This window comes from Myotis myotis, unplaced genomic scaffold (assembly GCF_014108235.1).
Source record: "Myotis myotis isolate mMyoMyo1 unplaced genomic scaffold, mMyoMyo1.p scaffold_m19_p_3, whole genome shotgun sequence".
Lineage (NCBI taxonomy): Eukaryota > Metazoa > Chordata > Mammalia > Chiroptera > Vespertilionidae > Myotis > Myotis myotis.
The window spans coordinates 24472500-24497734 of record NW_023416335.1 but is presented as its reverse complement, the minus strand read 5'-3'; the positions used below and the strand labels follow the sequence as shown (position 1 = coordinate 24497734).

The following is a 25235-nucleotide window of genomic DNA, read 5'->3' as shown; positions in this document are numbered from 1 at the left end:
CCCGCCCACCCGGGGCCACCGACCCCACCCCCTGCCTTGAAATTTAAAGGAGGCTGGAGCTGTGCAGAGATTGGCGCCGAGGTCCTGCTAGAGTCCGGGCCGACAAGAGAGCCTTTCCAGGAGGCACGCAAGGCAAGGAGTGGAGGTAGGTTGAATTCTGTGCCTCGCTGTCCAGCGGCTCCTCTTCTCTCTCGTAAAAGTCTCTCTGGCAAACTAAGCCAATTCAAGGAATGCCTGAGTCAGGGACTGACTTTGTGCTCCAGACAAAAAGAGGATTAGCTAGCGACTGCACCCAAAGGAGATTTCTAATTGAATCTGCATTTAATTGGGATAGGCTGAAGTGTTTGGGGCAGGGAAAGAGGGAGAAGAGGAGGGGTTGTTTCTTGGGTAAGAAATCTCCGCTTGCAGAGTAAAGGGGAACGTGAAAAGAATTACACAGAAATGCTCTGAATAGACAACAGGAGCACCTCATGACTAACAGGCAAGAACTGTAAAATCAGCTGCCAGCGGGCCACTTGGGGTGGGGGCGGGACGTCTCGCTAGGCAGCCTCCCTCAAGGAGCCCACGGGGAAACCGAGGCTGGGAGAGTGACATTTCCAGAGCGCGATGAGGTGGGAAGTGCTGGGAAAGAGGAGGAGGGGGTTTCAGAGAAAGGCCTCTGAGCTCCCCCTTCCCCCGCCATCCCCCCTGGACCAGAGAAGCTCCGTTTTCTGGCTTTTTGCCCAGCGTGCAAATGTGAGGTCCTCTTTAAGGAGTTTTCAATTACAGAGAGAAAAATCACAGCAACGTCCTTTATTCCTAAAGCACTCTGCAGGAAGCATATCAAGTCTCTAGATTTGCACTGTTATTATCTTTATTTTCTTAACCTCACGGGGCAGGAGGGAGGGGAGGAGGGAGGCAGAGAGGAAAACATGCTGAGCTCCCAGGTAACTAATGACTATCTCAAGTGCAGAGCAGTGTGGTAAGGACCAAGCTGGAATAATGACGGCAGCCTCCTGCAGCCGATTGATGACAGAAAAACATTACATGTGTGTGTCTATTTACAAGCCCATGAAGAAATTCTGCAAATACAGCTGCTAAGTGGAGTTCCCTCAAAAGGACTTCCTAGCAGTTTTAGTGTGGAGGCAGGAAGACTCAGGCTGGGATCTGGACACTATCTTGTCCAGAATCAATATATGACGATTAGAGTGAGCGGCTGGGTGAGAGCTTCCTGTGAGAGCAGAGTCAGACTCCAGGCACTGGCGGGGATGCAGTAAAGATTGAAATAGAAAGAGCTCCATCCCATCCATCCATTTACTAGTATTTTACCTAAAATGTCTGAGGCACCAGCCTCCAATCTCTGGGTCTAGGTACCCAAATAGCTCTGTCTCTGTCCAGACTCCCCAAGACCATCTCAGAAGACGCTGTGAAGCTTCGGGTCAGATTCTCCCACTGTCTGTGCTATTCTCAGTTGCTTCATCACAGTCTGGGATATCCGCCACCAGGGAGTTGCTGAGGAACTGCAACGATGCAGTTATGAGTTTGTGCTCATTGACGCAGGACTCTAGGACTTTTATTTCCTTGGGGCCTAACATGCTGATGAGCAGAGCTGATGGTCAGTACATTTCAAACGATCATAACAGACAGTGCGGCCTTAGCTTTGGTGGTGTGACGTAAAGGGACCAGGGCCATCTAAGGCTTTTGTAAATGAGGGATGGGAACCCCAGAGGAACTGGAGAAACTTACTGTCCAGATGAGGCCTGTTACTGACCTGCAACAGGAGTTTTCCCGGTCATGGGATTGATAGCAGCCCGAGGGGTCACTAGGTGAGGATCATCCTGTGGAAGGAACAAGCTTCAGGGCTTCCAAAGCCGCCAGGGTGGGTGGAGATTATTTTCGGTCAGACGGCTCCAGTGGCCACATGGTTCAAAGCAATGATAGTGGGCTTAGCGCCAGTCAAAATTCCAATTCCATATACTACGCTGAGATCCCGAGTATCTAGTTGCAAGGAAAAATCTGGGTGCTGATTGTCTGGCATTGTGCATCTGCAGCCTCAGAATGAAATGTCCATTTCCTGTGATTTTTCAGCTCCATCCTGATAAGATGGCTAGTATGAACCATGAGTGAGCAGAATACTCTGCGTATGTATGCCTTCTTTGGGACATGGCTTTGCATGGAGAAAAATTCTGTTTATAGTTTCAGATTGTAAACCTCATCCTCTTCAACCAGCTCACAAAACCATGTGATGGGTGTCAAATCAAATCAGATAAAAAAGTGAGAATGATTTAGACTCAGAGATAGAGCTAGAAAGAATCTTAGAGATCATCCGCCCTAGTCCAGCCACATGGTTTTGGCTTAGTTGTCTACCTACATCTAAGGACAACGTGTTTTCTTAGTGATATTTTGTATATTTTATGTGCACTCTCCTGCTGGGAAATAGACTTCTGTAGAAGAGGGTAGGAAAATAGATAAACCTCTTCATCACCTGAAAATTAAGACTTATGACAGAAGGCAACATGAACCAGGCACTGGGCACACAGTAGGCATTTCATAAATATTTTTTGAAGGAATAACTCAGGCGAGTTCTGGTTCTGATCATGATTACTCAGGAAATGCTCACCAGCTGTATGCATAGAACTAATACAATTGAGTCTCCTTAGCAGCTGCCAGCACTATCTATGCCAAAGGCCATGACCCAGAAAGTAACTCTTGGCCAACAGCCCCAGCTGAGGTGAGCAGGGTGACTATGTGATGCTCCTGACCTGTACACCAGTGGCTTGGAGAGGTCTGTTTGGGAAATGACCTACAAGACCTGATTCCACCTGGAGCCTCTGATCACTTCAAGGTCAGGTTGAACCCAGATCCTGGGAGACCTGTATATTATGAGCCTTTTCTGTTTATATGTGTAGCCACAAATATTCCATTAACTTACAACTAGGCGTGAGGGGATCCAAATTGAACTCCTTCCCCCAAGGCCCCAACATCCTTAGACCTCTTGGGCCTTCCAAACCACCCTTCCTCCTAGGGACACCCTGGAAGGGAGACCCTGGGGTATGTGAATTATATTCCCTTGCCCAGAGAAAGGTGTTTGCCCTGAAGAGAAAGAGGCTCTGGTTGTTTCTGGCTATTGTTCTGGGCCCCAAGCAATGGGCCCATCTCTCCCAGTGGCTTGGAGGGGGCTGTTTGGGGATATACTCTGTCAAGAAACACCCTGCTTCATTCTTGTGTTCAATGGACAGCTTATATAGTATCCATTCCAGAAAGCTTACCCTGACCAGTCCCTGACCCCCTGCCTCAACAAAAGTGAGCTAGAGCCCCTCTTCCACAGTCCAGTAGAACCCCTTCTTCTTCTGCATATCTACCTTCCCTCCCCACAACCCCCCCTGCATATCACAGCACAGATCACACTCTTACTATGATTGTCTAGTTGTTACTTGTCTGTCCCCTTCCTAAACTGTGAGTTTTTGAGGACAGAATATATGTGTCTTTATACCATGAGCCTCTGCCTAGTGCATGGTTGGTGCTCAATAAATGTTTGATGGTGAATACAGAGAGTGAGCAAGTCATTGCCTACAAATTCAAGAAAGGAAGAAATTAGATTTGAGATCGAGATGGATGGGATGGGGATCTGATAGACACGGGGCGGATGGTACCCAAGGAGGTTCTCAAGCCCCTTTGTTAGGCATCTTTGCATGAGCAGTTTGACATCAGCTGAGTTGCTTGAAGGTGGGGGACAGGGGACTGGTTGGTGAAGCTAAACCCAGCGACCTACTATGAATAATCTAAAAGAGAACTTCTCTGCTGGCTGTTCACACTTTGTCATGTTCAAAAAAAAGAGAAACTTGTTTAGTTTTGCTCGTTGTGGCAAGAGCCAGTGCCTGCCACCTGGGCTACAGAGAAAAAAAGAAGGCTTTTCTGCATTTTTTTTTTGTTTTTCTGGGAAGCTCCGGTTTCCTCATGTTTCACATGCAACGCCTCTGGTTGTCAAACATTCGTGTGTTCTGCATCAGATGGGCCTTATCAATAGCGAGAGTCTAGCCTTCCAGCTGTCTTAGCCGCTAATTCCGGCTTCTCTCAACAATCACTCAGGCATGTGTGGTGTAAATAGGCCTGGGAAAGGCAAATAAAAACACAGATTAAAGACAGGATAAAAAGCACCACCCCACATGCAGGAAATAATGGCTCCTGTTGATACTGATCTGTACACATAGATAAAGGGCTTGATTCTCTCCATTGTAAAGCATCTGGCTGCAAGTCATCACAAGATGTGCAAACGATCTAGGAAACAGTACTTAGGATTAACACATGAACACAATGAGGACCCCATAGAGCTTGGTGTCCCTTCTACCTTGGCAGCTTCTAGTTACTCTTCCAGAGAGAAGCTGTAAACTTAGGTGCTCCCACTTCTGAAGGACAGTAAGCAGTTAACCTTACTGTGCAACAGCCATTAGTAGGGGCTTTACCTGCTGCTTCTCTATTGCCGTAACAATGCGGCAAGGTGCGCATGACTAGCCCCATAGGAAAACCAGGAAGCTCCACACAGCCTGTAAGGAAGGAGTCAGCGGAGTTTGAAGTTAAGACTCTAGAGCAGCGGTTCTCAACCTGTGGGTCGAGACCCCTTTGGGGGGGGGTCGAACGACCCTTTCACAGGGGTCGCCTAAGACCATCAGAAAACACATATATAATTACATATTGTTTTGTGATTAATCACTATGCTTTAATTATGTTCAATTTGTAACAATGAAATTGGGGTCTCCACAACATGAGGAACTGTATTAAAGGGTCGCGGCGTTAGGAAGGTTGAGAACCACTGCTCTAGAGGCTGTGCTTCTCACATGCGGACATGCTGCTCCTCTCAAACAGCAATTTTGTCCACATGAAAAATGCGACAATCCAGCCTCCGGATACAGTAGGAGTAGTGGAGAGAGTGTTGGGTTTTGGATATTAGATCTGGGTATCCTGCGTTTGAGTCTCGACACCACCTCTAACAAGGTGTGTCACCTAAGGGCCAAGCCCCTTATTCCTTATGTTTTGTTTGTTTTTTAAAAATATTTTTTTTATTGATTTCAGAGATGAAAGGAGATGGAAAGAGAGAGAGAAACATCAATGATGAGAGAGAATCATTGATCGGCTGCCTTCTGCACACCCCCTACTGGGTATCGAGCCCACAACCTGGGCATGTGCCCTGATCTGGAATTGAACCTGGGACTCTTCAGTCTGCAGGCTGGACTCTCTATCCACTGAGCCAAACCAGCTAGGACCCTTATTCCTTTTTGAAGCTCAGTTCTCTCATCCATAGAAACAAAATAATCTTGCCTTAAATCAGGGGTAGGGAACGTCTAGCCCACAGGTCTTATAAGGCCTGTGAAATCATTTGGTCTGGCCCTGCTAAGGCATTAGGGGTGAATTAATTAAATGGTTGACCAAATATAGCAGGCTAATTTTTTAAAATACATTTTTATTGATTTCAGAGCAGCAGGGAGAGGGAGAAAGAGATAGAAACACCAATGATAAGAGAGAATCATTGGTTGGCTACCTCCTGCATGCCCCACACTGGGGATAGAGCCTGCAACCTGGACATGTGCCCTGACCGGGAATCAAACCGTGACCTTCTGGCTCATAGGTTGACACTCAATCACTGAGCCATGCTGGCTGGGCTGGCAGGCTAATTTTTAGGTTAATAATTTTGTATGACCCTCGAATGATGTTATGAATATCCAAATGGCCCTTGAAAGAAAAATGGTTGCCCACCCCTGCCTTAAATAATTCAATGGGCCCTGACCAGTTTGGCTCAGTGGATAGAGCGTTAGCCTGTGGACTCAAGAGTCCCAGGTTCGATTTCGGTCAAGGGCATGTACCTTGGTTGCAGGCACATCCCCAGTAGGGGGTGTGCAGGAGGCAACTGATCAATGTTTCTCTCTCATCGATGTTTCTAACTCTCTATCCCTCTCCCTTCCTCTCTGTAAAAAATCAATAAAATATTTTAAAAATAATTCAATGGATGTAAAAGGGTTTTCTAAACTATTTGGCAAGTAGTAGGTACTCAAATACATGATGAGCAAGTGGCATTAATCCAGACATTTCTCAAAAATATACTCCAACATCACTTTCATGTGAGGCCAGTAAAATGCGCACGAATTTCGGTAATGATACCATGAAAGCTTCTGATCGCTTTGCTTGGTTCATGTGTGTTGAAATCTGGAGGTTATCTGAAGAAATATCAAATTATTACGCATTTAATTACCATGCAGTGATGTTTGCTTTAGGGAGTGGAAGGAACAGGAGGAACTGCCCTCATTGCTTAACAGGAGGCTCTTTTAGATTAACATTAGATCGCACGCCTTGTTTAGATCCAGACTTTGGGGTTAACATTTTACTGCACTGACTAATTGAATTCGCTTTTGCCAGCTGAACTTTGTTGTTGTTTTTGCAAGGATCCAAGTTCATTAGGAAAGGGTTTTGTTTTTGTTTTTGTTTGTGTGTGCACGTGTGCGTGCCTGTGTGTGCGTGTGCATGTGCGTGTGTGTGTGTGTGTGTGTGTGTGTGTGTGTGTGTGTGTGTTTATGGTAGGAGAAGGCAGGTGGACTTCTATTTTCCTAGACCCACAAACGACACTCCCTTGGTTCCCCCAAATCACTAGAATTACCTGGCAGAGGGCGGGATGTTGAGGAGATGACAATGCTCAGTATAGCTTTTTGTGAGCAGCCAGGTTAATATCACTTGATTTAGACTCAGTTCCTTATGCCTATATTTTCAAGATGCTTTGGAGAGAATTCTACCCTGGTGATTGAATGGCGATGCGGCAGGATTCTGTTCTATTGACTCGTTGGAATGATGGAATTAAATAATAGACAGACTCTTCCTCTCTTATCTCCCAGTTACAAAGAGGTCTGTTTAAAAAGAGAGAAAATAAGCTTTTGCACATAGAATATTACCTTTTCTTATATTTTTTTATTGATTTTTTACAGAGAGGAAGGGAGAGGGATAGAGAGTTAGAAACATCAATGAGAGAGAATCATCGATCAGCTGCCTCCTGCACACCCCCTACTGGGGATGTGCCCACAAACAACATACATGCCCTTGACCAGAATTGAACCTGGGACCCTTCAGTCTGCAGGCCAACGCTCTATCCACTGAGCCAAACCCGTTAGGGCAGAAAATGACCTTTTTTAAAGGTTAAGAATTGCTTCCATAATGGCAGTTTTTGAAACTGATTTCTATTCTGAGAGCATGGTCTCTATAAAATGCAGGACCTGTATAAATGGGACCAGAGCTACCAGGCTAATGGCTCCTGTCCCAGCCTCTGACTCTGGCTCAGACAATAGTGAGCTTTTGTGGGAGCTCACCCCCTTCTCCGAGTCCTGGTTCCTTCTCCCATCTCACCTCACCTCTTGTCCTTTCTCTGGTGGAAGGAGTTCTGACCATTTCTTTTCTAATTTGTTGGCATCCATTCTGGGCCATGGTGGCTAGAGGGAGAGGGGGGTGGAGGGAGGGTGTTTTTGGTTTTACAGCCATGAGTCATTTTAGGGTATTTGGGACTCTTACAGGCTGACTTTCTCTTACTCAGACTTCCAGAGAGAAACAATAATAACTCCAAAATTTCCTTTACCAAAGATTCAGATTGCAAACCTTGCACACGGCATTAAATTCGATCAGAGTATCTATTTGCTTTTGTCTTTCCCTTGCAATTTCCATCTCTCTCTACCTAGCTTGTGTGTCTGCCTTTTCCTTGTGGGCAAAAATGGAAACTAAATCCTTCAGTTCTATAACAAGTGGGACAATGGCATCATTTGTACCTAGAATTAGAGAACTTGACTGAGTGAGTGACTGCATTTGTACAGTTCCTTTATTGCAAATCACTTTATAGCAGGTGGTTGAGTGTTTAAATAAAAGTACTTACACCCATTTGTAAGTGTTTTACAGTTTACACAGCATGTGTACACTCATTCTGTCATTTGTTCTCACAACAGAAACCATACAATGTTAGCCCTGGGGGAAACCTTGAGAGTCCAGCCCACTGCGTTTTACATTCCTGGGAATAGATCCTATGTCTCAAAATATAGATGCTTTGGGAGAACAGCATGTTGATTTTTATTCAGTCATTTTAACTTTACGTGAATGAGCATGTCAGCTCCTTTATGGAGAGCAGATTTCTCTGGGGGAAGATGAAGAAGGTAGGAGGAGAATGGAGGGAAAGAGTAAAGCAAAGGGGGTATAAAGGCACTGAGGACAACACTTCCTCTGCTGTCCCCAAGTCCTTCCTCTAGCTGTCCTGCTGCCACTTCAATGACTTCACCCAGTCCAGACTCAAACAGTTATGAGCTCAGTGTTCATTTCCGCAGGGGTAACATGGGGGAATGCTGATGGATGAGCACCACCCATCCATCAGCATTCCCCCATGTTTCCCCTGCGGAAATGAACACAGAGTTTCTGGTTGGTGTGATCATTGATTTCTCAGACGGAATGGCACACATCCTGGGCTTGAGGACAGTAACCAGACCACTGTTCCCGCTGTTCCCTAGAACAGGCATCATTCACACTTGTTCAGAGGGACCAGTAACCGGTGTCACTCCGTCACTGCAGCGGGCAGGACCCAACAGGGCTTCCGGACGGCAAGGTCAGAGGTGCTGTGAAAGCAGATGAATTGTGGCTGCACATGCAGCATGTGAGCTGTGTCCTGCACAAGGGTGCCTGCCCTTGCATCCTTGAAATCCGGGCCATGCTTTATTTGCCGAGTCATGTGCCCTGTTCTTTCTATTTGCACGGAGTCCTTGTCAACTTGCCAAGCCCGAGTCTGCTGAGCTTCATCCACCAGAGAGGGTGCCTTTCACAAATCGGCAAAAAATCAACTTTGTGTGCCAGGTTGAGCCTGCCAGGGTTGGAGCCTTGGGGCCTTGGGAATGGCAGGTTTTATGGCCATCCCATCACTCCTCTCATACAGTGATTCTTTTTTAAAATAGATTTTTATTGATTTTAGAGAGGGAGAGGGAGAGAGAGATAGAAACATCGATGGTGGGAGAGAATCATTGATTGGCTGCTTCCTGCACGCCCCACACTGGGGATCGAGCCGGCTACCTGGGCATGTGCCCTAACCAGGAATCAACCGTGACCTCCTGGTTCACAGGTCGACATTCAACCACTGAGCCACCCCTGCCGGGCTCATACAATGATTCTCTCAGTGATTCAGAGAGTGCAGTCTAACAAAAGTGAGAACCCTCATGGTTTTTCTTTTTTCTTTCTTTCTTTCTTTCTTTCTTTCTTTCTTTCTTTCTTTCTTTCTTTCTTTCCCTTTCTTCCATCCTGCCTCCCCCCCTCCCTCCTTCCCTCCCTCCCTTCCATCCTCCCTCCCTTCCCCTTGCTTCCTTGCCTTTTTAGTTCTTTGATTCTGGGAAACCATCAAATATAGCAAAAGGAAGAGAACACATTTTTAAAAATCTTTTTTCAGTTATAAAGTGAGCCTCAGAAGGACTTCTTACACTTACTCCTCAAATCTCACTTCCCACCCTGGCCTCGCCATGAGCATCTGGTACTTCTCCCTTTGGTGGGAACCTGGGGTCCACCGAGGTGTGCTGGCATGGGTCCCAGGGGTCCTGGGTCTGAGTCCAATGGGTCCCAGGGGTCCTGGGTCTGAGTCCACGTCTCTGGTACTCCCTTTCTTCTTTGTCCAGGCACGGCCCAGACCTCTACACCCACCTCTTTTACAAAGGCAAAGCAAGACACGGTTCCCTCCCTTTTCTCATTCTCTTTTGTCTTTAGACCGAGCTGCTTGTCTGCTGGCGAGTGACTCATTTCTTTGTCATTCTCTTACCCCTTCAGCCTGTCCAGCTGCTCTCATTGCCTCTGCACAGTGAGGATGGAGCTATCCCGTTTTTTGTGTGTGTGTGTGAGACTCATTTGCACTGGATCAGCTCAAGGCTCAGCAAGGCCAAAAGAGGCAGAGGAGGACAAGGACTGATAGAAGACAGAGTCTCTAACTCTCCCAGGAGCAGAAGACAAAAATATGCTCCTCTCCCCCTTATGCTGATTCTATAATTACTAAAGAGTTTGACATGGTGCAGCTGTCCGAGTCTTTGTACCCAGTCCTAAGCCAGGCTACTCCTTCCCGGGTTAGTCTCCCTCCCCCCCATTTGTCCAGGGAATGCAAATATGTTAACCCTTCACTTCCCACTTTGCCACTTCCAACATCTGGACTTGTGTTCCATTTAGGAGGATGGTGAGTTCTTGAAATAAAACAGTAACTCGGCAGGCATCTAGAGAAAAGACTACACCAATCCCCTGGGTTTGGGTGAATGAGAATATTGAAAAGACTGGTTGGTTTGGCATGCAAGTTAAGTTCCTTGTTCAGCTGGTGGCTCATTCATTCATTCATTCATTCATTCATTATTTCATTCAGAATTTCTTCATGTTCCGAGAGCTTAGAGGTCTCCTTATCCTCAAGGCTTGGCTAAGACAATAAAGGATGGGGCCGTCTACAAATATGTGAAAATAATTAAGGTCGGGAAGAAAGGGGGGATTACATTTAAGAAGATCTGTTTTTAAAGGTCATAAGTAATGAGATACCAGTAAGGAAGGAAACTTAAGAGGACGTTGGGGACATTGTGAGAAGGGGCAAAATTAAGGACAGCTGAGAAAGAAAGTCCGGAGCAGTTCCCTGTGTTCAGAGGCTTTCTGTGTGCTCCTATGTTAGATGGCCCACTTCTTCCTCCTGAAACCAGTGAATAGTAGTGCACTTCCTTCTCTAAGACAGGACCCCCAAAGGGCACCGCCCCACACCCCCCGCCTGAGAGGAGGGCCTTGGGCATGCCAAATCGGAACAAAAGCCCAGATCCTGAGCTTCTTTCTGTTCCTTTCATAATGGGCAAGGGGAGGTGGGAGAGGGGTGTGCTGGTTGGGAGACTCCCTCTGAGCCCATGGCCTGGGTTTCCTGCTGAGTTCACTGTTGACCTGGCCCTCCTGCTCTCTCCCCAATTCCCCCAGCTCTGGTTTCACTCCCCTGCCTGTCACCAGCATCCTAGGAAGAATCATTGGGGCATAAAGAGTCTCCCAGGCTCCTTTATTTTGTGAAAGGAGCCTGGGGCCATGAGAAGGGAATGACACTTCCAACAGGGGAAGTTCTATGCAAATAAACAAAGAAGGAGCCAGAGCCAGGCCAGGAGGAAAGTCTTGTGAGCCTCTAAAGCAGCGGTTCTCAACCTGTGGGTCATGACCCCTTTGGGGATCGAACCACCCTTTCACAGGGGTCGCCTAAGACCATCAGAAAACACATATATAATTACATATTGTTTTTGTGATTAATCACTGTGCTTTCATTATGTTCAATTTGTAACAATGAAAATACATCCTGCATATCAGATATTTACATTACGATTCATAACAGTAGCAACATTACAGTGATGAAGTAGCAACGAAAATAATTTTATGGTTGGGGATCACCACAACATGAGGAACTGTATTAAAGGGTCGCGGCATTTGGAAGGTTGAGAACCACTGATCTAAAGGGACAGGGCACTGAAGATCCTTGGGATAGGGGGGAGGGGTGGGACCAAAAGTTGTTGTGACTGGAGGGAAATGAGTCAAGGAAAGAAATTCCCTAATTTAATCCTTAAGGATGAAGGAGCCAGTGGGCCTGCCAGACCACAAAATAACATCCCGACCAAGTAACCTACTTTAAGCTGCTGAGAGCAAGAGCATGGAGAGGCACATGAAAGCCGGGAATTTGGGGCCCAGGAAGATCTGAGCTTCATGACTAAAACCAGATGCCTCTGCTCCTTTCTACAAATCTGTCAGGCCTGTCGGTAAAGAGAGAGACCGACATCCCGATGGAGCGGTGGGGAGGGGGAGGCCTGGCCCAGAGGAGCCTCCTCTTTGTTGGACAAAGAGGCATGGAAGTCATGAGTGGAGGAGCTGAGGCGACCTGAGGGAGGCGGGCCCTGTGATGTGCCAGCAATAAACCCCTATGGTTTCCTCTAAAAAGTCAGGGGGAGGACATTATTGTGGCTCTGTCTAGTCAACCCCCAGGGCAGGAATTCACTTCAAGGGAAACCACGCCAGCTCACCGCGGTCCTGGGCTGCCAAGAAGTGCCAGAGATGGTCTCACCCTTCAGCCCACAGAAGTCTCTGGACAAAATCACCTTCCAGCAATCCGTGTCCATCCATGGATGAATGGATAAGCAAACTGCGGTCTATGTAGACAAATATTATTCAGCCTGAAAAGGAAGGAATTTCCGACACATGCTTTGACATGGATGAACCTTGAGAACATTATGCCAAGTGAAATAAGCCAAGCACAAAAGGACAGATATTGTATGATTCTACTGATATAGGTCCCCAGTGCAGTCAAAGTCATAGAATGGTGGTTGCTAGGGGAATGGGGAGTTATTGTGTAAATGGGTACAGAGTTTGTTTGGAAAGATGAAGGTCTGGAAACAGACAGCTGTGATGATTGCACAACAGTGTGAATGTGCTTACTGCCATCAAACTTCACTAAAAAATGGTTAAGACGGTAGGTTTGGTGTCTTGTGTATTTTACCGCTATATGTAAAACACACACACACACACACACACACACACACACACACACACACATCTTCCAGACACTTGTCAGGGCGTTTCCTGAGGAGGAAACTGATCCTGGGGCGCCCGGCCATGATGAAGTTGCAGGTTCTTGACCTTTGTTGTACTCCTTGACCTCTCACATCACATGATTAAGCTTTACCCCATTCTTCCAGAATCTAAGGGACTCTGAAGAAATGATGACTACAATGAAGAGAGAGCTGTTGTGTGTACTGCTGCTTTGTGGAGCAGTCTTCACTCTGCCCAGGCAGGTGGGTGTGCAGTTCACGTCTGTGTGCCTCATCCCTTAGGGCTGCGGTCCCTCCAGGGGCTCTTCAGTGGAGAGGCAAAGGGCCAGAGGGCCAGAGGAGCTGGGAATACACGGCAGCAGGCCCTAGTAGCGGCAGCAGGCCCTAGGCACTTATTGTGACTTGAGGGAACAGTTTTTAGTTCTACTCCACTACCTCCGAACACCTTCTTTGGAGCTATTTTTTTTTAAATGTGTTAGAATTAATCCATAAAATACTTTCAAAACAATGCAAGTGCTGCAAGCCATAGAAGCAGGCAGGCTGCCCTCCTGCTGCTTACTGTTTCATTGGATGGAAATGTACAATACGCATGCTCTCTGAAAATGTCCAGCAGCAAAGGACGTCATAGAAGGCCAACTGAGCAATGCCTGAGCAGCAGGCCTGTACAAGAGAGTCAGAGATGGCTACATAAAGAGATGGGGACTACAGCTCCACTGCTCAATATGGTAGCCCCTAACTTCTTGTGACTATTTAAATTTAAACTTAAATAAAATGTAAGGTTCAGTTCAGTCACACTAGCCATATTTCAAGCGCTCAGTTGCCACATGGATTCGTGGCTCTATATTGGACAGCACAGGTATTAAACATTTCCATCATTCAGAAAGTTCTTTTAGACAGCGCTAGTCTAGAAGGGGAGGAAGAATTAGACAAGAAGGCAGGACATGGACTTTCTCCATGGGGCCAGTTAACCCGAGGGGGAATCTCTGGGCAGGTGGCATCTGATGGCAGGTTGATGGGTGGTCTTCTGGATTGGCTACCTTTATTCTTAAGACACCCAGCATGTACTGATCCTTTCTCCACCCCTGGTTTCTTTGCAGGAAATCCACAGGCGATTCAGAAGAGGAGCCAGGTCATACAGAGGTGAGATGAAGCTGAGGTGGAAAGGGGTTGATGAAGGTAGGAGGCAGGGTTAGGGCTCAGGGGGATTCAGGCTCTGTCAGGGGATCTATCTTCTATCCCCCACCTCAGAACTTAACTATGTGTGAAGGTGAAATGGTACAGGGCAAAGATGCCTGTGTGGTTCCCCCCATCACTCACTCACATGCACCCAGGTAGCTGACGCGAGTGAGCCAGGATCTGAGAAGACAGGGTGTGTCCTCCAGGAGCCAGGCTGTCAGTCAAGGAGTCACAAAGCTGGGGGGAGCCTGTGACTCAATGGCCCCGAGTCCTTCAAAAATACTAATGGAAGTAGCACGTTTTCTACACAGATCAAAACACCAATTTTCTTTGTTTGGGGCCAGAAATGCATCATTTCAGTGTGGTAATACTCCTGTGGATCAAAAACGCTGGTAGGCAATTATATACATGTGTGTAGTTTTGATGAATTAAAATGAAAAAAATAGAGTATTACCTAATACCCTGGTCGGCAAACTGCGGCTCGCGAGCCACATGAGGCTCTTTGGCCCCTTGAGTGTGGCTCTTCCACAAAATACCACGAGCGGGCGGGCACATACAGTGCAATTGAAACTTCATGGCCCATGCACAGAAGTTGGTATTTTGTGGAAGAGCCACACTCAAGGGACCAAAGAGCCGCATGTGGCTTGCGAGCCGCAGTTTGCCGACCACTGACCTAATACATGTACTTTAATAGATGAGGGTCCATCAGAGAAAAAAAACAATAAAAGGAGTCTTTGGAGAAAAAATATTAGGTACTTGTTGTCTGCCAGTGGAGAACAAGAAAGGAATAAAGGATGGATTATCTAGAGAGTGAGGTAGGAATGTTCTCAGTAAGACTGGAGGTGGACCATCAGTTTTGGTGAGTTGTGCCCTAAGAGGCCAGCCTGTCTTTCGTTACAGTGACCTGCAGAGATGAAAAAACCCAGACGACATATCGTCACCATGAGTCGTGGCTGCGCCCCATGCTCAGAAGCAACCGCGTCGAACACTGCTGGTGCAACAGCGGCCGGTCGCAGTGCCACTCTGTGCCCATCAGAAGTACGTAGGGACTTCAAGCCCAGGCTTCGAGCGTCAGCATCCAGGCTCATGGCCCCAACCCTGTCTTGATTGGTCCCCGACACGTTGAAATCTTTAAACAGAGATTCTGGGCATGATCCACCTTCAGCAAATGTGAAGGCGCTGAGCAGAAAGGAGCAAAGCTCTGTGACCTCAGGCGAATGCCTTCACTTGCCGAACTTCAGGTTCTTTTTCTGTAACACGGGGGGACAATAGTATGTACCTCATGGTTTGCTGTGAGAATGCAATGAGTTAATGCTGTAAACTGCTTAGAATAGTGCCTGACATGTAGACAGCACTCTTAATATTTTAACCCATGTTGTTCTCGGAGCTACTTTGCAAGTAATTAGGGGTTTCTTGTTTCTGCCTGACAGGTTGCACAGAACCGAGATGCTTCAATGGGGGGACGTGTCGGCAGGCTCTCTATTTCTCAGATTTTGTCTGTCAGTGCCCTGAAGGATTTAGTGGGAAACTCTGTGAAATAGGTGAGTAGTGGGTGAGTGGGTGTGAGAGAGGGACTGAAATCCCAATTGCCAGATATACCCGGAAAGGAAATCTACCCTGGTGACAGAGGCAAGGCGGGGAGAGGGGACAGGAAGGGTCATCCAAGGGTCGGTTAGAAAACCAAAGTGCCAGGCCCACTTTGGAGTCTGGCTCTGCCACCAGCCAGCTGGGTGAGCCCAGACACCCACTCGCCTCCTGCGCTCCAGGAGCGTCCGCAGCCAGCCTGCCTCATTGGTTTGGGGTGATGGCAGCCGCCGATGTGAGACCCCTTTGAGAAACTCAATGAAAGGGGGTTCACATGTGAGATGTTGTGTTTCCTGCTTTCCCTCAGATGCCAGAGCTACCTGCTACAAGGACCTAGGTGTCACCTACAGGGGCACGTGGAGCACCGCGGAGAGTGGGGCCGAGTGTATCAACTGGAACAGCAGCCTTCTGGCCCGGAAGACCTACAACGCACGGAGGCCAGATGCCAGCAAGCTGGGTCTCGGGAATCACAATTACTGCAGGTGAGAGGGCTGACTTCCCTACGGAGTAGTTTTTCTCTGGAGAGAAGCTGCTCCACTGGGGATATATATATATTGAGACAGAATTTCTTTTCAACTTTTGCTCTTCAGGCCCTCAACTCATTAGGTGAAGCCCATCCACGTTATCAAAAATAATCTTAAAGCCAACTGACTGTAGATATTAACCACAGCTACAAAATCCCTTCCCAACACCACCAGCCACATTAACACAAAAAATCACGGTCACAGTCCACCCCTTATCAACTTGGCACACGCACACATCTCCTTAAACCACACTTAATCTCCAAAAGGAGACAGTAACTAAGTCATAGTCCCACCTGACTTGATGCACCTATCCTGTGCACAACCAAAAGCCCATTAACTCTCCCCAGAAGAGGATGCAAAGTCCTTGGGCCTGTGAGGGAAGCTCCGCTTTTAATGCCCCCTGGCTTTCTCTGGCTGATTTTTCAGAAACCCAGACAAAGACTCAAAACCTTGGTGCTATGTCTTCAAGGCAGGGAAGTACGTCCCGGAGTTCTGCAGCACACCCGTCTGCTCCCAGGGTAAGTGCAGCCACCCCACCTTCCCTGTGGGGTCCTGGGGAAGAGAGTCTAGGAGGACAGGTTGACGGTCCTTCTACAACCGCCAGACGAAGGAACAGGCTGCGAGTTCACCGTTTGGGCTGCAGAGGGAAGAAAGTCATGAGACTTGGGTCCTCACCCAGGCTTGGCCTCTAGCTCTTGTTGACCTTGAGCTGATTTCTTAACACCTCTGACCCTCAGTTTCCTCATCTACAGAGAAGGTGGCGCTGCATCAGTGGTTGCCAGTCCTTTTGAGAATGAATGGGAATTCCCCCTTTTTTGATTGCTGGGCCTATTTCTCAATCTCTCTCTCTCTCTCTCTCTCTCTCTCTCTCTCTCTCTCTCTCTCTCTATATATATATATATATATATATATATATATATATTTTTAATGTGACAAAATTTCCCAAATTTAAAAAATACTAAGTTACAAAAGGTAATATGAATTCAGCGCTTTCACAAATAATTGTTACTTATCACAATAGCATGAAAAACACGTTTTGAAGTTCTAAATATACGATACAGAATAACGTGCATTCAGTCTCCAACAAATGCTGACACACTTGTGAATTTGAGGACTCTTTACAGCAGTGGTTCTCAACCTTCCTAATGCTGTGACCCTTTAATACAGTTCCTCATGTTGTGGTGACCCCCAACCATAAAATTATTTTCATTGCTACTTCATCACTGTAATTTTGCTACTGTTATGAATCGTAATGTAAATATCTGATATGCAGGATATATTTTCATGGTTACAAATTGAACATAATTAAAGTATAGTGATTAATCACGAAAACAATATGTAATTATATATGTGTTTTCTGATGGTCTTAGACGACCCCTGTGAAAGGGTCATTCGACCCCCAAAAGGGTCACGACCCACAGGTTGAGAACCACTGCTTTACAGTAATGCTAAAGCATTTGCCCCATCTCCCAGGATCTGGTCTAAATTGGCACTCCCTGGTCTAGATGACCTGAGAGATCCCTTCCAGTTATACTATTTATTATACTGGTATATTTTGTGAGTTTCAAATGGAGAGAAAAGAGGGTCAAGTGGGACAAGTAGGTGAAAATAGGCAGCACTCGCTTCCTTCCCAAGCCCAGCAAATCCTCCAGAGCACTTGCAGGCAAAATCTGAGAAATCGGGGCCTGCTGACATGTCCCTCTATTGAAGTACCTTAGTTCACTGTCAAATATAAACAAGGAAACCCATAATTACTTTCAAAGCAGCTCCAGAAATAATCACCACTAATTAAACTCAGCACCCTTTCCTGCCTGACCTGAATATACCCTCAGAAGCTCTTTCAGCACAGCAATCTAGGAAGCCATCTCCAGTTGATCAAAGTTGGCACACCAGCAGAAAGCCGTTTGCCATCTCCGTGTGAAAGGGCTTGAAGAAGCCCTGTTGGGTGTGGCTCAGTTAGTAGGAGCATTGTCCCGAAAGGTCATGAGTTCGATTCCTGGTCAGGACACATACCTAGGTGGCAGGTTCGATCCCCATCCCCGGTCAGGGTACATGTGGGAGGTAACCGATATTCTCTGTCACATCAATGTTTCTCTCTCTCTCTCTCTCTCTCTCTCTCTCTCTCTCTCTCTCTCTCTCTCTTTCTCTCTCTCTCTCTCTCTACCTTCCCCCCTCTCTAAAAACCAATGAAAATATCCTTGGGTGAGGATGAAAGAAAAGGGCTTGAAGAAAAGAAAAAGAGGAGGTGGGATGCTATCACACCCTTCTCACTGGCAGGCTGGCTGCCTTCGATTCTCCAGGCCAGCGGCTACATTGCAGGCCCTGTTGCAAACTCCAACTTACCCGTTTTAGCAGTTAATTGGGTTTTTTTCAGTTTGAGATTTCTTCTGTTTCAGAAAAATATGGGAACTGCTACTTTGGAAAAGGATTATCATACCGTGGTACGCACAGCCTCACCGTGTCTGGTGTTTCCTGCCTCCCATGGAATTCCATGGTCCTGGTAGGCAAGATTAACACAGCGTGGAAGACCAACGCCCAGGCACTGGGCCTGGGCAAGCACAATTACTGCCGGTATGTAGCACAACATCCAAGGGGCTCAGGTCTGTGCAAAGGACAAGACTGGGGCTGTGGGATGGGAAAAGAGTTGATGCCTAAAGTTATATGAAAGACCCAGTGAGTGGAAAGAAACCATGGCTATTATCTAGTCCAACCTATTCATTCGCTAGAATAACACCTATTATGAAAAGCACATTGGGGGATAGGGGAGGCTAGGGGACTGTCTAGGGCGGGGGGATAAAATGGACACATATGTAATACCCTTTGTAATACTTTAAGCAATAAAAAAAAAAAAAAAAAAAAAAAAAAAAGAAAAGCAAAGTCCACCAGTTTTTCAACCCAAATCCCAAGTTCAAGGTCCTTTCCCATCGCCATTTAGTCCTCATCTGGTCCGCTCACACATGGCACTGTTATTCCACCGAATTGAAAGAATTTCTTCACAGCACAGCCCCCAGTCCCTCCCAACGACCCAGGGAGATGAGCATGTCATGTTGCTGATGTGAAAGCTGTTTTCCTGTGGTGGGGTCTGTGACAGAGCCGAGTCCAGAACTCAGGATCCTCCTTCCCAGCTCATTGTTTTTGCCATTGGTTCACTGAGCCCCCTTCCCCTCTTCCATGGCTTGAGATGTGATTGAAAAGGTGATCTAAAACCTTAAACTCCCTTTATCATCTAGGAATCCAGACGGGGATGCCAAGCCTTGGTGCCACGTGCTGAAGGACCGCAAGCTGACGTGGGAATACTGTGACATCCCCCAGTGCTGTAAGGGCGGCCCTTGGCCACCTCCCTTTGCCCAGCCCCACTGCCCTGTCCCTCTTGACCATTTCCTCTGCCCTTTCCTGTGTCTTCACATCTGTCTGGTTCAGACTGTGAGGCTGTCAGATTTTCAGGAAGGTCAGGTCTTGCTGGGGAGGGAGCTTCCATGACTAAAGCAAGGGTGGGGGTTAACACTCTTGGGTAGATATCCGCTTCCCATGCCCAGGAAATGTCTGAGAATAGATTATTATTACTCAGTTCCTGTGAACACAGATTAGCTACAATGTTCCTCAAGAAACATAGTCTAACTGGGCAGGTAAGACACAAATGATCAGTTAACTCACAAGCAAGGTTGTGTGGAGTGAGTCCCCAGTGAGTGGTGTCAGTAAGCTTTCTTGGAACCTTGTGGGCTTGGGGGTCTTAAATCGGCTTCGTGCAGATGTAGGATTTTACCTGGGCCTTGAAGGATGGGTAAGGCTGAGTAGATGGGAAAGATATGGGGCAAACATTCCCTAGGAGGAAGTTGCAATGCTTCGTTATTTCTTAAACCAGGAAGTGGCTGCAGAAAGAAAACTAGAGGCAACGAAGCATAGCAGAAAGATCCCCAGTTATGGGTTTCGACAGATCTGGGTTCTAATCCAGATGCCATTGTGACCTTGGGCAAAAAGTTTTCAGCCTCTGGAGTTCAGTGTTGTGAGGGTCACAGATGGTGTATGTACAGTGTTGGCATGTACCATGTACTCAGCAAATGAAAGCTGTGGTTTTTATCACCAGGGGGACTTATACCCACCCCTCTGTGCCAACCTGTAGAGCCAGTAGAAACTCAGGGGTCCCAAGGGAAGAAATCAAGATGGGTGCTCAGGACTTCACCTCAGGACCACAGACCTCATCCCCCTTCCCTGTCCTCTTCTCACCCAGCCACCTGTGGCCGGCGACAGTACAAGCTGCCTCAGTTTCGCATTAAAGGAGGACTCTTCTCAGACATCACCTCCCACCCGTGGCAGGCTGCCATCTTTGTCCAGAACAGGAGGTCGCCAGGAGAGAGGTTCTTGTGCGGGGGGATCCTGATCAGCTCCTGCTGGGTCCTGTCCGCTGCCCACTGCTTCCAGGAGAGGTAGGGACTCAGAGGCCCAGCGGCTTTTCCTGCTCTCCTTAGAGGAGACCTCGCAACAGGAAGAATGTCCTAAGGCTGTTTCTCCGTTAGGTTTCCTCCCCACCACCTTAAGGTGGTCTTGGGCAGAACATACCGGCTGGAACCTGGAGTGGAAGAGCAGAAATTTGAAGTCAAAAAATACATCGCTCATAAGGAATTCGATGAAGACACTTACAACAATGACATTGGTAAGATGTCATTATTCTCCCTGCTCCAGTTCAAACTCCAGTCCGCAATACACACACACACACACACACACACACACACACACACACACGTGCACACAGGTGCACACACATGCACTCGCACCCCTCCTTCCAAACCCTCGCCCTCTCCCTCACCTTCCTCCCCCCAAATCAGAAGCAGCTATGCACACAGGGTTTTCTCTCCCTCGCTCTCCCTCCCAGCACTGCTGCAGCTGAAATCTGATTCGCTCGAGTGCGCCCAGGAGACTGGCTCTGTCCGCACCGTCTGTCTCCCGGAAGCCAACCTGCAGCTGCCCGACTGGACGGAGTGTGAGCTTTCTGGCTACGGCAAGCACGAGGCGTGTAAGTGGAAGGAAGTCACGGCCCATCCTGCCTGTCTGCAGGACAGCAGGGGCTGCAGTCATTGACCAGACAGAGGAGAAAATGGTCATGAGAGTGGTTCCCGCCCCGGATGGGCACTGATGCTGTGTCAGTGTGGGCAAGTCCCCTGAGGTGAAGTCCTGAGCACCCATCGTAGGCCTCCCCTGCCTCACAGGGTCACTGAATAGGTCCAAATAGTACCAGTGCTTTGGAGAGCTTCAGATTTCAAGAAGGTTGTCACAAGAGAGCACACAGTAATTAAGGGTATGGATCCTGGACTACAGCCCATAGACCTGAGCTCAAATCCTCCCTCTGCTCCTTGCTAGCAGTGTGACTCTTGCTTGGATCCATATGTTACAGCGCCCCAAGCCTCAGCTTTCTCGTTGGTGAGATGGGACAGAACTAGCTACCTCCTTGGTTACGATGATCAAATGAGAGATTGGGTTAAACCAGTGGTTCTCGCCTAGGGTGATGTTGTTCCCCAGGAGGCATTTGGCAATGTCTGATGGCATTTTCGATTATTACAATTCAGGATGGAGGTGTATCCTGGCATTTAGTGGCGGGGGGAGCCAGGGATGCTGCCAAACATCTCCATGCACAGGACAGCCCCTCACAAAAATGATCTTCAGGTCTATATGGCCATAGTGCTGCTATTGGGAAACCCTGGATAAAACTCTATAAGATCGTTGTTTTTATAGGGCAAAACAGGAACATATTGGCCGTGTCCCAGGACTCAACCTAATATGTGTAAAAGCTTGATACATCTTAGCAATTATTAGAAGAGTTGGCTTTCTCCTTCCAAAAGATTGACAACTTTCCCTAAAATCATAAGATGCTTTCCCTCCTCTCTTTTCAGCTTCTCCTTTCTACTCTGAGCGGCTGAAGGAAGGGCATGTCAGGCTGTATCCCTCCGACCGCTGCACGTCTCAGTATTTATCTAACAAAACCGTCACGAGCAACATGCTGTGTGCTGGAGACACGCGCAGTGGAGGGAACCAAGCAAACCTGCACGATGCTTGCCAGGTAAACATGAGCGCCTCTCCATACTCTGAGCCCACCCAAGGGTAAAAGTGTCCCTTGGCCATCAGGTTCTTAACCATGGAACATCCTCCAGCCAGCAGGGCGTGATTTCATCTTAGTGAGGCGCTGGGGATTCTGCATGAGGGCCTCTGAGAGTGAAGCAACCGGAGAAAGATCAAAGTTACCCAAACATAAGAAATCTGAGCTATAGGAAATTTCCCCGGCGTCTGCACAGGAAACTCCACCTAGTACAGGATTTCCTGTAAACCCCAAGCAATTAATTGGCCATTGGAGTGATGGATAAAGCAAAACAAATTAAGAAATTCTTGACGTACGTAGGTGCTGGAGGATCGTAGTCTGCTTTATAGCAGGGGAAGGAAGAATGGCAGCTCGCTGGGAAGTAGGATAGAGATGATTTGTGAGAAACGAGGTTTAAAAACTCACTCAGTCCAATAACCTGGGAACGGAAACCATTGTCAGGCTCTCTGTGTTGGCATCCTTATTGGGGTCAGTACTTCTGTTTTATGATAACAAGACACTGGCCCATGGGACACAGACCAGCCTGTGTATTAGGACCCAAATAGAGCCAAGGATCTGTTATTGATGAGACATGTTCATGCCTGCAGTGTGTCAGGCTGACCACTGAGAGGAGGGGTGCGAGGGGTGCCAAGAGAAGGAAGGCCAGGCTCTTGCCTGGGAGACTTGGTGGACTCTTTGTGAACCCCTTGTTCCTTGACAAGCCTTTGGTCTCTTTTTGAAGAGTTTCTTCAGAACTCTTCATTGTACCACCTCGCTCAACACTCACATAAAGGTTGCCTGCAAAGTGAAACCATGATAATTTGCAAGCTTCAAGTTCAAAACCAAAAATCATTTTGATTCAGCAAGACAACAGCAGCAAACAGTTACCAAGAGTTTTATTGAATCTCATACATTGTTCTCAAGAGCTTTTCAAGCTCTCTTCCAATCAATTCCCAGAACAATCTCATCAAGTAGGTAGTATTATCTCTCTTATACTGATAAGAGAGGTACTTCAGACACACAGTTAGCCCAAGGCCACACAACTGCCTGGAGTTAAAACCAGGCCTGAGGCCTGAAATGTCTGAGCAATTATCTCAGAAATTTACTTTACAATATAGATACAGTCTAATCCTCTTAGAGGATCAAGATCATGGAGATACAAGCTTTCCTCTGTGAACTAAGTACTATGAAGAGTACAATCGTAACAGTACAAATATTAACCCTAACTCCCACCTAAAGCAGTTTTTGCAAACAACTAACCTGTTCTCCTTTTGCAGGGTGACTCAGGCGGGCCCTTGGTGTGTATGAAGGACAACCACATGACTTTGGTTGGCATCATCAGTTGGGGTCTTGGCTGTGGGCAGAAAGATGTTCCAGGTGTATACACCAAGGTTACTAATTACCTAAACTGGATTCAAGACAACATGCGCCCATAACCAAGAACACCCAGTTCCCTGGCATCATGGCAGACCTCACCTCCCTCCACTTCAGAAGACTCACCAAGACGGCGCTTCTTCACACGGATTTCTCCTTGAGCCATCACACCGTACCAGTGGGGGGAGAACCAGTAGAAGAGGGGAGAGGATATATTTTCATAGGTACTTCCCTCTTTGGAAGTTTTCCGGGATTAAGGTCTGATATCAGAATGTATTCTGTGAGATGGAAAGACAGATAAATGCCAACCCCTCCCAGAACACCACCATCCAGGGCAAATAGGTAGAACAAAAGCCTAACCACCTAATCTATCCATGCGAACAGCTTTGGAAGTGGGACCACAGGGGAAAAGGCATGTCTCTGTAATAAAAAAGCAGCTAGATCCTTCAGGAAAGAAGTATTGCCTTAGAAACAGAATGTCTATTTATAGTCACAAGGAAGCCGAGCAGAGGCCTGGGCCCCCTAAGGCCAGATCGTGTTCTTCAAACCAGCCTTTAAATCAAGTATTTGGCTACCCCCTTTCTCCACTCTACAGCTCTTGGAGGGAATTCCTTTTGTGTACAGTGTAAATGTTTTTTTTCCTTTATAATAGAAGAATTGTACCATTTTAATAACTGATCAGCTAGGCGATAGCATATTTATGTCAGTTCATCGTAGTGTTTACTTTCTGTTGCCACAATTTTGTATTATACTGTACTAAAATAATAAATTCAAATTTATTTTTCACATATTTTCCCGGAGTGGAATAGTTGTTATATATACAGTATCACACAGAAGATTTGTTCATGTTCACTTTTTTAAATCATGTGCAATGTTTTCTTTCATTCATTCAACAAATACAGAATACTTGCTGAATACAAGGCAATGTGCTAGGGGCTGTCGATAGTAAAAAGGGGACAAATAAACTATTTAGAGAAATAACAAGGTAGAACAGAGATGGACCACAAAATGGCAGAAAGAAACTTTTCCTGGAATTCAGTTGCAGGAGGGATTGGGGAATCTTAAAGAAAAAACTAAAATTAGGTAGGGCTTTCAAAAATTGGGCAAGATTTGGACTGGTAGAGGGGTGTGGGAAAGGCATTCTGAGCCAAGGAATATCAGTGCATGAAGTAGTAAAGATCTAGCAAAAAGGCAGTGGGAGCATGGGGAGGAATTGAGTTCAACAGTTGGAAGTGAAGTTCATAAAGAATGTAGGTTGGGATTTAGATTATGGGGACTTTGAATGCCAAAGTGAGCCTGGACTTAATTTTGTAGGCAACAGGGAGCCACTGAGGCCTTTGCTCAAGGGAAGTGATGAACTAAGCATGCCTCAGGAATATTAAGTAAGTGTGGTTGGGGAGACAGCAGACGCGGGAGGTAAGGAGGCTCCCTGGACAGCAATCACAGAACTAGGAAGGAGCAATGAAGGAATCAGAAGAACCTAAGCATGACCTGCCAACTAACATGCGGCATCCCAATTGTTGGCTCAGACTAGAACAGTGATGGCGAACCTATGACACGCGTGTCAGAGGTGACACTCGAACTCATTTTTTTGGTTGATTTTTCTTTGTTAAATGGCATTTAAATATATAAAATAAATATCAAAAATAGAAGTCTTTGTTTTACTATGGTTGCAAATATCGAAAAATTTCTATATGTGACACGGCACCAGAGTTAAGTTAGGGTTTTTCAAAATGCTGACACGCCGAGCTCAAAAGGTTCGCCATCACTGGACTAGAAGCTAATATTTGGGCCATTTCCCCCCCATTCTACTTGGCTTTCCTGTTCATCAGAAAGAATTAACTCCCAGACCAGTCCACACAGGTTATGCTTATGGAATGCTGCTTTCTGCTTCTCTTAGACTCCTTATATAACCCCTACACCTGGCTGCTGCCCAGCAGGCATCACTGA

The 25235-nt window shown here is 46.9% G+C and overlaps 1 protein-coding gene across 2 annotated transcripts; it reads left to right on the top strand.

Moving 5' to 3' along the window:
• Nucleotides 1-24078, top strand: PLAT (plasminogen activator, tissue type). 2 transcript variants are annotated; one of them, XM_036300660.1, is made up of 14 exons: nt 1-145; nt 12708-12803; nt 13658-13700; nt 14637-14774; nt 15167-15277; nt 15628-15802; nt 16271-16362; nt 18241-18415; nt 19075-19160; nt 20073-20268; nt 20359-20495; nt 20715-20855; nt 21730-21896; nt 23189-24078. In XM_036300660.1, exons 2-14 carry the CDS (start codon nt 12729-12731, stop codon nt 23345-23347), a joined length of 1695 nt encoding a protein of 564 aa, XP_036156553.1. In that variant the 5' UTR covers nt 1-145; nt 12708-12728; the 3' UTR covers nt 23348-24078. The 2 variants fall into 2 exon arrangements, with proteins under 2 accessions (XP_036156553.1, XP_036156554.1); XM_036300661.1 differs by lacking the exon at nt 15167-15277.
• Nucleotides 24079-25235: the final 1157 nt, after the last annotated feature.